The sequence below is a fragment of the Castor canadensis genome, chromosome 1 (assembly GCF_047511655.1).
Source record: "Castor canadensis chromosome 1, mCasCan1.hap1v2, whole genome shotgun sequence".
Lineage (NCBI taxonomy): Eukaryota > Metazoa > Chordata > Mammalia > Rodentia > Castoridae > Castor > Castor canadensis.
Window position 1 is genome coordinate 144134776 of NC_133386.1, and position 14652 is coordinate 144149427.

The 14652-nt window shown below is 44.4% G+C and overlaps 1 protein-coding gene across 1 annotated transcript in view; it reads left to right on the forward strand.

Moving 5' to 3' along the window:
* Dnhd1 (dynein heavy chain domain 1) overlaps positions 1–14652 on the forward strand; it is a 76125-nt gene that overhangs the window by 38922 nt on the left and 22551 nt on the right. The window contains exons 16-25 of the mRNA XM_074084813.1: positions 2474–2601; positions 2703–2901; positions 3308–3402; positions 3944–4151; positions 7438–7563; positions 7888–7985; positions 8098–10984; positions 11198–11369; positions 11535–11727; positions 11964–12252. Coding sequence (XP_073940914.1) covers positions 2474–2601; positions 2703–2901; positions 3308–3402; positions 3944–4151; positions 7438–7563; positions 7888–7985; positions 8098–10984; positions 11198–11369; positions 11535–11727; positions 11964–12252 — 4395 coding nt within the window. The remainder of the gene's footprint in view (positions 1–2473; positions 2602–2702; positions 2902–3307; positions 3403–3943; positions 4152–7437; positions 7564–7887; positions 7986–8097; positions 10985–11197; positions 11370–11534; positions 11728–11963; positions 12253–14652) is intronic.

Sequence of the window (14652 nt, forward strand, 5' to 3'; positions counted from 1 at the left end):
TTGCAAACATTATAGTAAATATTGGATCAGGCAAGAATCACCAACGGATGCCAAATCTGGAGCAAGTTTGATAAGGAGCAGAATATTTGCACAATTTCAGAGAGTCACTCCTAAAACTACCTACTAGTTGCAAAGGAAGAAAAATAAACAGTGTTAGTGGAGAAATTGGAGAACAATTTGACCAGGTGACCAAACATCACCAATGAAAAACATAAGGACATCATGTGCCTCCAGACATGGTATCTGGAGAAGGACACATATTCAGCGGTCCAACTAAGAATGAATAAAAATATCATGAAAAAAATCATAAAAATACAACATGAGGAACTTTCTATTAGCAAAAACAGAAGGAAAGGGGACTATGTGTAGTACTTCAAAATGTCTACATTACAAAAGCCAAAGAAAGGCTATATGGAAATGTTCCAGATTAAAAGAAACTAAAAAGACATGACAAATGCAGCACTTGATTCTAGACTGAATGCTGTGCTTGAGGGGAACCAATGTGATAGAGAACTTATTAACTGACAAAATTGGAATATGGCCAGTAGCAAGTATTGTAGCGATGTAATATATGAATTTGATAATTATGCTTTGATTATGTGAGAGAATGTCCCTATTCTGAGGAAATACATACTTGTATATTTGGGGTAAAGTTCTATGTTTTATATAACTTACCCTTAGATAGTTCAGGGGGAAAAAAGTTAAGCATTTGTAGCCAGGTGTGGTGGCTCATGCTTGCAATCCCAGCACTCAGAAAACAGAGGCAGGAGGATTGCAAACTCAAGGCCAGCCTAAGTTACACAACAAAACCCCATCTCAGAAAATGTGTGTGTTTGTGTGTGTATTCATATACCTATACACACAGAGCATGCAAACAAAATTATAAAGCAAATGGTTAAAATGTTCATAAAAGGTAAATCTAGATAAAAGGTAGATATTCATCTTACTATTTTTTTCTTACAACTTTAAAATTTTTGAAGTCATTTCCAAGTAAAACTTTCAAAAATGGAAATTACTGAATAGATACTGTAGGAAATGTTCATCAAAGGGTACTTACTCTTTGTGTGTGTGTGTGTGATGGTGCTAAGGATTGAATCCAGAACTTTGCACGTGCTACGCAAGTGCTCTACTACTGAGCTACATCCCCAGCCCATGACATTTACTCTTAATCCCCAAATTTGTCTTATCTTTTCATGTGTTTGGAGATAATTATGTCTGCTCTTTCTTACAGACTAAGTTTTTTATTTGTCCAACATTTGATATTGAGACAAGTCCTATCAAAGATTCTGTATGTCTCCAGCTAGCACTTTTGAATTCAAAGAGAGATTAGAAGAGTTCAGATTTACTGTCATTTTATATTTGTCAGATCAGAGCTCTGATAACTTAGTAACTCTAAGACTCCTAATATTCTGAGATCTCCAGAATGGATTATGTTGCCCTGCACAAGATGCATGATTCCTGGCATGTGGGTGTAACTGCTGCTTTTTCTTCCATTCAAGAGAGTATGCTGGAATTCAAGTGAATGAGAATGATAATCTTATAGCAATAACCTTGACTATGACCTAACATTTTTAAGTATATCACAAGCTTCAGTACTATAATTATTATTATTGACAAATTACTTTTGGCACATATCTCACAACTGATTATAAATACTTGGTTAAGAGCTAAGGCAGTCTGTGAGACGAAAAGAGGGAAAAATTACCCGTAGTAATCACATAGGGAGTTTCACCATTTATCCTATGTGGTTCATTTTTTTTTCATATTTATCTGCCTGAATTTCCTTCGGGTGGAGAGTTTGTTCATTTATTCATTCAATACAAATTTCTTGAGTGCCTACTATGCAGCAACTTTGAGGTACATCAATGAACAAATGACAAAACACCTGACCTAATGGACCCAACATTCTCACTGGGAGAGAAAGACAATAAAAATAAACATAAAATATAACTAAATTATGCAGTATATTAGAAAGTGATAAGTGGTCTAGAAAAACAATATAACAGGGTGGGAGAGATTGAGAATACCAGAGAAGGATAGATAGGGGTAGGTAGATGGGATGGTTTGCATAGGACTCATTGCTAGTTGAGCAAGGACTTGGAACTGGTAAGGGTGTGAGCCCTGTGGTTTTCTGTGGGAGAAAGTGTTCCAGAAAGAATGAACTACAAGCCAAGTGCACTTAGCAGGAGGGAGCATGCCTGGTGTATCTGAGCAACAGCAGAGTTCAGTGTGGCTGGAATGGTGAGAGATGCAAACTAGTAAGAGGAGAACCCTTCCTTTTCACGGCCATGATGTTTCCCTAGGCATTCTTTCTTTGGAATCATGGCCCCTTAGATGGGTCGTACCTTCCACTGTTGAACTGCACAATCTACATATACCAATACCCCAACCACTTTCTGGATCCTCTGTTCTGTCAATATGGACTCTTAACTGACCTCAAATAGCCCGGGTTTCAGCCAGCCCTATCCCACAGGGGATGAGAGTCCTGTGCCCTTGCCAGTCTGTGGAACCCGACCTATTGTGCTGCAACAGCGCATCTGGCATTTGTACCGAGGCATCTCTGAGAACCTCAGCAAGTGGAAGTGCATGGCTTTTGGCAAGGTGCTGACACTCCTCTTTGGAGCCCTTCTGTGGGAATGGAGGATTGCAGGGCTGGGGCTGGGAGAAGGCCCCAAACTGACAGTGAGCCCTTCTCCTTACAGTTTAGCCTGTCTATGGCCCAGGAGAAGATAGATGGCTGGTTAACAGAGGCAGCACGGATGAGCACAGCCCTGGGGCTCCACAGCCCAGTGCTGCAACGCTGCATGCGCATGCTGGAAGACTTTCGCACTTACCTGCCCTTGCTCACCAAGCTGAGAAACCTCCAGATGCAGAACCTTAATTGCCAATCCCTCTTAAGGGGTGTGTTTGGTTAGAGTTAGAGGAGGGGTGTGTGGGGGGAAGGATATAGGGTTTAGAGCAATGCAACAACTTTGTTCTCTGCTGCTTCTGCTGGAAACCCCTTTTTTCCTTACTCTTTCCCACATGCCCTAAAGTCTTTTTCCCCTAAAGGGACAGAAGAAAATTCTAACCTCCCTCATTATCATGTAGAGTTCTCTCTGCTGATGGGCCCTGGACTGGTGCTTAACTCTGGGCTTTGAGTTGTGCTCTGGATCTTAGGTTCTAAGTTCTTGGTTCCATGTTGTACTCTGAGAGCTGCAGTCTAAGGTTTGACTTGGTCTCTGGGTTCTAGTCTTGGAGCTATTGGAAATGGGCTAGACTCTGCCACATATTGAGTGTTGTTCTGACTTGTCTCCTCTGCCTCCAGCATTAGGGCTCGACAGTCTCCAAAGTATGGAACTCCTAACACTGGGCCAACTGCTCACTTGTCCACTCCTGGAGTTTGCAGACCGAATCAACCAGGTGGGACCCACAGGAGGGAGGAAAGGATGTGGAATAAGCCCAGCAGTCCTTTGAGACATGGGGCAGTGAAGGTTGGCATATGGGTGAGTGAGGACTTGAGATTGCTGACCTGCACAGAGGGTTGGAACAGTCTCCCAAGTCTCTAGATGAGGATCTGATGGTTTCCCTAAGTTCCAGACTCTCACTTGCCACTTGGCTAAGTGCTCCCAAGTGAGTAAGGAAGTGAATACCAGCCTCAAAGTTGTGGGCACACGGAATGACAGAAGTTCCCCATCATTAACCCTGTTCCAAAAAAGCACAAGCTGACTGAGGAATTGTCTGCTCAGCAGGAGCCTTGTGGGAGCCTGCTCAGCTGGAGAAGTGACCCTGGGCCTTCTGGTGGCCCAACTTTGAAGCCTGATGGTCTCCCTCTATCTGTGAGACCTCCACTCCCCTGAGCTTTGGCCCTTGAGGCTCTATCCTGACGCAATCCTCAAGTCAGCTTCAAGGCTATTCCCTGAGCCATTAGTCAGCCCTGGTTTCTGAGACATAGCTGTTTCAGGTCTGGCAACGTGATAAGGAGCAAATTCATGCCCAAGAGTGCCTACAGCAGCTGCAACGGCATTGGGAGGTGCGCCAGCTACGCCTGTTCAACTTCATCCTGCACGTACCCTATGAACCTCCAACCTCGGAGCGCTCCAAGAAGCAGGTGCTCCGCAGCCCTCAGTGGGAGGTAGTTGGCAAGGACAGTGGCACCTTCATCCTCTCAGGTGAGACTCAGCCCTTGTGACCCAGTGAATGATACTGGCTGGGGACTATTTTCATCTACCATATCCACCAAGCCCTGTCAGATCAGGTGCTTGTAGCCAGGACCTCATCCCACACTTTCTTAATCCCTAGGACCCACTCCCAACACCTTCCTCCCCCCACCCAATGTCTGGTTCCTTCATCAGAGGTCCTTCCTTTCTGGTGTCTTCAGAAATTTTTCCTGTTTATTTCTTTTCACCTTTCAATGCTCTGTCCTCAGGATTGCACCCTGCTGTCTTATTTTATGCCTATTCACTCATTCTTTCTTTCTTTCCCTCATTAAAACTCACCAATTTCCTCTGTGCCAAACATGAGAAACCCTGAGATTTACAGATAGCATCCCTATCCCTCAGAAATTCCCAGCCCAGTGATGGACAGACAATAATCTACAGCTAGATAAGTGCATGGTGGAAATAACCTTACTTAGGGCAGTAGAATCTCAGAGGAGACCAGCTCAAAGGACCAGGGATAATCGGAGAAGTATCTTCTCAGGCAGAGGACTCATGCGTAGGATGAGCATGTAGGGAACGGTACATGTATAAGCATCCAAGATGATATAATTGGGTAGTTGCCAGTACAGGAGACATTTTCTTATCCAAAATAATTGGAGCCCAGTTGGTGAATCCAAAAAGTTAGTAAATAAAGTAATCATAAAAATTATGTACACCTGGCTTAAGATTTTTATTTTAGCTTAAAACATACACATGTACATTTACTTACTAACTTTTTGTCCTAAGAACAAGAGCTTCCCTTTGATTTGGGGTCCACTGATTGTTCCTTACTGCCTTTCATGAATCAATGCATTGTCTACAAGTTCTACTTTCTCTTCTGTAAACCTGATTAGCACAGTCAGTATATTTTATGATAGAAATGGGGAACATCCACTAAAAGTTTCTAATTCACTGGAGCTGCAGTCCAAAGAATACTGGAAGAGGAAATGGGCCATGAAGCTGGAGAGGTCATATCATGCAAAGTTTTGTGGGTCTTATTAAGAATTTACTTAATAACATGTAAATTATGGAGAAGTGCTTTTTGTGGGGAAGTGACATGGTCAGATTTTAGTTTAATGAGGAGAATTGGTTGAAGGGAAGTAACGAATGCAGACTGGAAGGTCAGCTAAGAGACAATTGGTATATCCCAAGTGAAAAGTAATAATGGCCTAGATTAGGATGGTAGCAATGGAGAAAGAGGAAAGTGGATATACTTGAGCTACATATGAGTCCAACTGGGCAAGATGTGTAACTGGTCCAACTTCAGTATGAAAGAGAATACATATCTTTTCTATCCTTCATGGATGGTCCTTATCTCTCAAACTCTATCCTTATTATCCCTCCATGCCCAGTATTTGATTATGAATGTCTTCCTCAGCTATTAGAAGCACATTGACAAATAGTACCTAGACCCCCCTGGTTCATAACTCTCTTACTAGGAACTCATAAATTTTGGTGTTGACTGATAGATATTAAGACTGGATTTCCACTGTTAATACTTGCACCAAAAAGAACTGGAGGTGTAGCTCAAGTGGTAGAGTGCCTACCTGGTAAGCATGTATCCCCCCCACCCCACCAAATAAAGATAATTGAATTTTTTTTTTAAATGCTTGCACCAAGACTCAAAGGGCATTCTCTTCTCACTTTTGACTTTAGCACATTTTATGCTGATCTTTTTGTCCATCTTTGTTCTTGGTTCCACACTTGCAGATGTGCTTCTACTTGGTCTCTACTACTTTTCTGCATCGTCCTTAGATCACTCTGCTACCAAAAGTAATTTTAAAAAATTATAATGCAGAGTACAGGTTGTCAGTGGTCTTGGTCTTGAGTTGCCTCATAACTTGAGATACCAGGTTGAGTCTTCCTACCCTTTACTTGAGCTCAAAGTCCTTCCTCCACCTTTGCTCCTTCTTTGTTTTCCCTTTTGTACCTAAGCTGGCATTTGAACCAAGCTCTTGTGTGTTTGATAGTTCTCCCTGCAGGTTCTCTCCTTTCTTTGTACCAGACTTCCTTTTCCCATCAATTTTAGGTGTGTTAATTAAGGACTACATTTTGGGATGGTAACACACCACAAAGTTAGTGACTTCATTCACTCAAATGAGCCCAAGATGTCCTAGGAAGGCAAGTTGTTGCAGGGTTAGGAATACCTACTAATCATTAATTCTCCCTTTTAGATTCTTAACAAGATGAAAACAAGGAGATACATGAAGAGGAAAGTAAAATACCCAAACTATTATCCGCCCCCTCCCAAGAAATTGTGTGTTTTTTATATAGTGTGCTGACTGACACAGCTTGGATCTAAGTTGAGATATAACATAACCTCTTCATAACCTTCCCAAAATCAGTTGAGAATTTTAAGACTACGTGGGTATGTAGAGGAAACTTGACATAGATGCTCCCAGGTAGCTGTATGGATTGTGACCTCTTTCATATACATTAGAGCACAAGAGAGATGGGCTTTTTTGCCTCCCCGCATGGGGAGGAATGTGTGAAAGGAAGAGACAGAGGAGCTAAAATTATTATTTCAATACTGTTTTCTCTAGTGTGTAGAGTAGAAATTCTTTCACTCTGAGAGCTGGATCCTCAGTGCTGTCTCCCAACAGGGGTATTTGGAGAATCTCACATCTGTCTGAACCAAGCTTCTCTCCCAGTTCTTCTCCTATGGTCTAGAGGTATAGCTGAAATGGTAGAGCAAGGTCCTGAGCTCAATCCCCAGTAACAATCCTCCAAAAAGGTTTTCAGTTACTCTCCTATTTTCACCCTAGTTCATATCCCTACCTTACTCCCAGCCCAAATCTTACACGAAATGAGCCAAGTGGTAGGACCATGAGAGAAAATTTTGGTCTCAGCTTTTCTAGCAGGATCTCTTTCATCCCATAATTGGGAATTCTTGCTATAGAAACATTTATGTAGGAACCTGGAACCATTGAACCCTCTTTCCAGGATGAAAGCTATAGTTCTTCAGCGGACTTCCATGGAACTAAATGGTTACTGATACTTAGACAGGAAAATCAACTGACCTGCAGTGTCTGAGGGCACTGGCAGAGTTTCTTTTCTCCCTTTTTTTGAGACTGTAGTGTTCCACTTGACCTATTATATTGACAAATACAATCAATGAAGATAAGAAGGACATCAAATTCTCTGTAATTGCCTCCCCAAAAGGTCACACTGGTCTTTTCTGCCATAGTCTGCCCTTGCCCCACAGAATGATGCCAACTCAGCCGAGCTCTGACTAACAGCTCAGCCTTTTCTTCTTTAGACTACAGCAGCCTACAAAATTCCATCCAGGACAGTCTTCAGGCATTGTTCAAGATCCTGGCCATCCAAAAGTCAGGAGACCTTCACAAAATAGCTTTGGAGTGGGTGACCATCATGCATGGCTTGGGTGAGTGCAGGCCTCTGGCTGGGATGATGGCTGGGACTTGAGGTGAGATGGCCCGGGGGGGGGGGTGAGAGGTGGAAGTTGGATGGGCAAAGATCTGAAAGGCTGAGTAAAGACCCCTTTCTGGGCTCTTTCTTGGCATGAAGTGATCAGGTCTTTATTTACAGTGATGGTTCCCTTTTCCCTAACAAGATCCCTGGGTCCTGCTGATCAGAGTATTTTTGTTGGGATGGTGGGGTACCCAAGAGGTCAGGAGCAGGCTGGACCCCCTTGCAGAAGCTAGAACCCTAGTGTCTCCTTCTAATATTCTTCTGACTGTTTACACAGGTGCCCTGCTGGAGGTGTGGGTGATTTTCCAGCAGAAGTGGATTTTTCTGAATAAAGTTCTTTATGAGATGAAGATTCAGTTTCCTAGTGCTGACCTGGTAGGAGTTGGGGCAGAGATGGCCAAGGGCTCCTGAATAGCAGGGCTCAGGGAGGGAAGTGATAATTGCCACTTCACATTAGTCCTTACTTTTATCCTCTCCCTCACCACAGAATGCTCGTTTCAAGGCCATGGATGATCAGTATCGAACCCTGATGCGCATCTCTTTAGCCGACCCCTTGGTTCTGTCACTTATAGTGCCCAATGCCAAGAGGAGCCCTTACTTACAAGGCCAGCAGCTACAACAACTGCTGCAAGCAGGATCAATGGAGCTGGAAGGAATCATCATAGCTCTGGAGGATGTGCTGTATGGGGTACGTGCCCACTTCCCCCGCCTCTTCTTCCTCAGTAACAGTGAGCTGGTAGCCCTGCTTGCTGCTCCTCTAGAGCCATGTGAAGCCCAGCTATGGCTACACCGCTGCTTTCCTCATGTACGTTCTGTGAGCTTCAAATCCAGCCCATCTGATGAGAAAAACATGCCTGACTGGGAGTCAAGCTCAAGTAGACAGTCTCATGTGGAAGCACTTGCTGTGCTAGGGGCAGGTGGAGAGGAGGTGAGGCTACAGGAGCCCCTTCTTCTGTATCCAGATCTCCCCAAGTGGCTGGCCTCTCTGGAGAAGTGTCTGCGCTTGACACTGGTGCACCTGCTACAGGATTGTGTGGCTTCCCGCCTTGCTCTGGGCCCATTTCTGTGTGAGGCCTTTCAGAATCTGCCTCAGCAAAGCCAGTTGCCCCTGCAAAATGTCCTGAAGTGGCTAGATTTAATCCATGCCTTTCCATGGCAATGTGTACTGGTAGCAGAGGAGGTGGTGTGGTGGGCTGAAATGGAGGAGGCTCTGCTTAAGTCGGGGGCCTTGGCCATGACCCATACACATGTACACAAAGTAGAGGTACTGGTTCAATTAATGAGAACCCAGAGGAGCATCCAAGGTAAGCAGCCCCTGCCCTCTGTCCGCCAGGCCAGCCTGCTCAGTGCCCTGCTGGTCATGGCAGTGACTCAGCGGGATATAGCACAGTTGCTGGAGAAGCACCAGGTCAGTGATGTGACAGATTTCCATTGGGCCCGGCAACTCAAGTATCACTTGGGTTCACCTCACTTGATCCCCAACAGCCCCCTGCAGAGTCTTAAGACTATTACATCTACTGAGCCCTCTCTGTCACCAGTTGCATGCTGGATAGATGTGCTGGGCCGGTCTGTCCTATATAATTATGAGTATCTGGGTCCCAGACTGGGGTCTCTACCTGGTCTGTTGCCTGAGCGCCCAGTGTTGGCTCTGTTATTGGCCTTGGAGGAGGTAGCCTGTGGGACCCTAGTGGGCCCTGATGGTGTGGGCAAGACAGAAATGGTGAATAGCCTGGCACGGGCCCTGGGCCGCCAGATGGTGATGATACCCTGCTTGTCTCAGATAGAGGCCCAATGCCTGAGTAGCTACCTGAACGGTGCCCTTCAGAGTGGTGCTTGGCTACTGTTGGAGGCAGTTCACCGCCTGCCTCCTGGCTTGCTCTCTGCCCTGGGCCAGCGCCTAGCTGAACTGCACCTCCTTTATGCCCCACTGTGCCAGGAGGCCTTCCGAAGGATCAGCACCATAGACCCCACTGAGCCCCAGCTCCTTGGCAGTGGCTTCTTTGAGAAGCATCATGTGTGCATGCGCCTTGGCTATGGCTGTCTCCTGACAATGCGTGCATTGAGCCCCACTGTGCCTGCCAATCTGCACCTGCTACTAAGGCCTGTGGCGTTGGCACTGCCTGACTTAAAGCGAGTAGCAGAACTGACTTTGCTGGGTGCAGGGGTGCAGGAAGCCTCCCACATGGCTACTTGTCTATCCAAATTCTTTTCCCTAGAGCTTGAGCTGGCATCTGGGCCCCTGCCCTGCCGATTGCCACTGCTCAAGCAAATACTGGAAGATACAATACAGACACTAAATGTGACCACAGAGGAATTCCAGTCCCAGCAGTCCCATAACTTTGCTGCCATGGAGGAGGCTGCTCTACTGCGTGCTCTGCTGCATTCACCACTGTTCAACACCCTTGATGGGCTCCGCCTCCAAAACCTCCAAGAGCTGCTCTGTGAGATTTTCCCTAGTGCTAGGCAGCTGCTGGCGGAACCTATGATCCACAAGCTGGTGAAGATGATAGTGGTGGAAGAAATGCAGCAGATAGGCCTGCTTCCCAGTCCTGACATGTTGAGGTCCTTGGAACAGCTCAGTCAGGCCCTGAGCCGATCCTCTGGCATTTTACTCCTGGGCCCTGCAGGCAGCGGCAAGACTACTTGTTGGCACAGCTTATTTAAGATTCAGAATCGGCTGGCAGCCATGGAAAACACCTCAACCTATGGCTGCCAACCTGTGGAGATTACTCACCTATACCCCAGTGTGCTCAACTCGCAAGAGTTCCTAGGATGGCTAGAGGGTCCCTGTTGGCACCATGGCATCTTTCCCAGGCTACTTCGTGCAACTCCTCAGTGTAACAGCATGGGCCCAAAAGAGCAGACAAAACAATCAATGGGGATCCAGCACTGGATAGTATGTGATGGGGCCTCTAGTGCTGCGTGGCTGGACTCCATCACTTGCCTCCTGAGTAACCCCCCACAGCTTAGCCTTCCTAATGGTCAACAGATAGCACGGCCCCCGGATACCTTTTTCTTAATGGAGTTGGCAGATGCAACAGGCATGTCCCCCACAGTGGTGGGCCAGTGTACGCTAGTCTGGCGTGGTGGGGAGCAGACTTGGCAGAGTATGCTTAGCATCTTGATGGCATCCCTGCCCCATGATTACCGCCTGCAGCTCCAGACAGTCACTGAGCTCAACCGCCTGGCTGAAGTTCTGGTGCCTGCGACATTCCGATTTTTTACCCACAAGGATTTCAGTTCTCTGCTGCAGGTACATGGGCAGAGGGCTGTTTGCCCAGGTGTGGCTGAAGTCACCAGCTTGGCACGTATCCTGCGTAGCCTGCTTGACCCGCATCTGCGCCTGTATGAGGAGGAGAAGGTACCTGACCCAGGTAGGAAAATGGAAGGGCTGTTTTTTAAGAGACATGAAGACTTGAGGGGAGCCGGGATATGCCTGAACCCAGAAACAGGGGTCCTTTGATGTTGGTGGAGTTGGGCCAGGGAACTGAAAGTGAAGAGAAGTGATATGGTCAACTTTTACCCATCCCTCTGCCCTTCACTTTTTTCTTCTGGGGCCCCTATTCTGGCCATGGTGATGATTGCAGAAGACCTCAATGAACCTGTGGCCCAAAGCTTCAAGTCTTCAAAAAGCAGCTCTCTAAACCGGTCCCAGGTTGACAGTGACGATGCGCCAAATAAACATAGGGAGCATTTGCTAGCTATCAGCAGCTTTCTTTTTGCCCTAATCTGGGGTTTTGGAGCCCACCTTCCCTCCAGGTACCTTCAGGGAGAAGATATAGGTGATGCAGAGGGCAGGTGGACTAGCCCATGGGAGTTAAAATGCATGTGATATCACCACGGGGATATGGTGGAGTGTGTGAGTGTGTTACAGATGAAACTGTTATAAATGTCTGATGGTTACTTACATGTGCATTTGAGCAGGCTCTGGCCCCTCTTTGACACCTTCATGAGGAGTTCTATTAGTTGCCTCTCCAACTACCCTGAGCCACCACCCTCAGCCTTGGTATTTGATCTACACGTAAATCCTGAAGATGGGACACTGGTCCCCTTCACTGGCCAATACCTGAGCAGCCGTATCAAGGAAACTCTGGGAAATTTCTACCCTTCTACCCAGGTATGAGGACAGTGGGAAAATAGCTAAGGTTGGGATTTAAGGAGCCTATGCTAGGGAGTAGCCCATGTTTAAGGCCCAGCGGAGGCCTTAATATGTTTGCTATGTTTCACCATCACAAAAATATATGGTATGTTCTCTAAGTATAGCTTTAAAACAAGTCCCCTAGACCTATATTTTTATTTAGATGATTGTCTTACCCTGGAGATGCCACAGTAAGCCCTGCTCCTGTCCTGCAGACTGAACGGCTCTTGTATGTGGTGGACCTGCTTCTGTCAAGGGGACAGCCAGTGCTGCTAGCTGGAGAGGCAGCTACAGGGAAGTCAACCTTCGTGGAGGTGCTAGTGGAGCCAAATCACCCTTATATATACATCCCTATCCACCCTGCCTTCGGTTCTACCCACCTTCGCCTCCTCTTAAGCAGAGCGGTCCAAGGCCAAGCACAAGCCAAACCATGGCCTGGAAATAACCAGGATCCTAAAGACTCCTTCCTTTTTGTGCTGGAAGATCTGCACCTGGCTACTTCTGGTGAGTTGCTGGGAGAAGGGAAAGAAGGAACTATTGTCATTTTATGAGATTATAAAATCCATAGCAATGTTTATTGACTCTCACATATATATGTAGAGATCAGACTTCAGTGTTCTAGTCTTAATTTCTCTTCATTCTACATATATTCCCTGAGCAATCCCATCTACTCTGATGGCCTCATCCAGTGTCACTTTCCTTTGACTGATAAATCTCTATGTCTAACCCAGAATTATCTTCAAAACACAGACATGTTTATCCAACTATTTAATGTAACTTTCTACCTTGTTGTCCCATTGGCACCTCAGACATAACCATGAGTTCATCATCTTACACAAGCACACACACAAACACACACAAATTTGCTTCCAGGTGTTTTCTTAGTAACTAGTACCACCATCCAACCCGTCACTTAAGCCAGAACTCTTGTTGATATTTTCTCAACCAATGTCTAGTTACCATGTCTTTCAATTCTGCCCCCTAAATATCCCTTGAATCTTTCTACTTATTTCATGGTTCACACAATCATTATCTGGAATTTTGCCAAATGCTCTTGCAAAGCTCTTTGTGACAAGGCTTTCTTGAAACTCTAGCCTCTTACACTTTTATGCTCTAACTGGTCTCAATAAGTCAGACAGTAATCCTGTAGCCTCTGGGATTACTGTCTTCTGCCTTTTCTCCTCTGTTTATCTGGCTAAATCTTACTTACTTTTTCCAAATCGTCAAAAGCAATAGTACCTCCAAGAAGCTTGGGGCTCCATCCTATGCTACAGACAATAATCTGTAACAACCATGACTTTATGGTTGTATGCTCTTGTTAATTCATCCCTTTTACCACATTCTGAACTTCATGAGAATAGAACCTCACGCAGTTTGGAAGACCCAACAAGAGGTAAGTGTTCAATAAGAGTTTATAAAAAAAAAATCTAACAAAGAGCAGGAGAAGAGTTGTGATGAAAGTCCAGGACGTTAAGTTTCTAGAGTGTTGTACCTCCATATGGTTAGAGCTTCTACATGTGACCATTGGGATAAGTAGAATTAAAGTATAAGTAGAGATTGATAGTGGCAAGGAAAGTAGTGAACTAAAGCATTGGATGGGCTATCCAAGCACTGAAGTTTTTATCAGATGTAGAAAACCTGAGCCAGATAAGCTGGTATTTAAAAATAATACCAGGTACAATTTATTGAGTACTATGTGTTATTTGCTTTATGTCAACTTTAGTGTTTGTAAGATGGAGATTTTTTTTATGAGTAAAGATGAAGAAACTGAGATAAATTTCATAACTTCTCCCAGATATCCTAGCTATTATGTATCAGAATCAATATTAAAATTCAAGTCAGTCTGGTTCAAAAACCTATAGTCTTTTTTTAAAACCCATTTATTTATTTATCATTTGTAGTACTAGGCTTACATTCAGAGTCTCATGCTTGCTAGGCAGACGCTCTACCACTTGAGCCACCCTGCCAGCCCCCAAACCTGTAATTCTTTCCAACTATATTATTTAACTTTTGGAATTAATTTGCATAAGTAATTAGTGTGACCATGGAAAATAGAAGGAGGGGGGTGGTAAAAGATGAACTGAACTTTGAGTTCACAGAAGTGGTACAGGGAATTCTGTGAAGAGATTTCAGCTGAGAAGAGATTTCAACAGGAGAGTTGAAAACATTGCAAGCAGCATTGTAGAGTGAAGCATATTACAGCTGATAGAGTTATGTGACAGCAACCAAAACAGCTAGTATAAAATTTAAAGAATGAGTAAAACATTTTTTAAAATAGAAAAATGTGATTCATTATCAAGAAGAAGCAGTCAACAGAGACTGACTCTGAGATGGTGTACAGCTTGGATTCAGCAAACAAATGCTTTAAAGCAGCAATTATGAAGGTATTTAAGTACTTAAAGGATGTATGATCTTAGTGAGTGAAGAGAATCGCAACAGTGAAATTGAAACCTCTGAAGAGTACTAAAAAGAGTCTTGGACCTAAAAAAGCATAATAAATGAAATGAAAAGTTTCCTGGATGGGCTCAATAGCAGATTGGAGATGGCAAAAGAGTTAGTAAACACACTGAAGAATATAAAAATATTGACTATGAGTAAAGCTTCACTCTAACACACATATATGTACATATACAATCAGTCTAAGAGAAGTGAGTGCTAAAAATATGTTTGAAGAAATAATGACTAAAAATTCCTTTAAAATATTGACTTTCAGATATAAAAATCTCAGCTACCCCAAAGCAGAATAAGAAAAAGAAAGTCACAGCTAGACACATCATAGTCAAAATGGCTAAAAACCAAGGAAAGAAAAAAGTGGTCAGAGGAAAAAAGACCCAATTTATAGATAAAGGACAAACATTAAGAATGATGTTTAGCTTCTCACTAGAAAAAAAATGGATTCTAGAT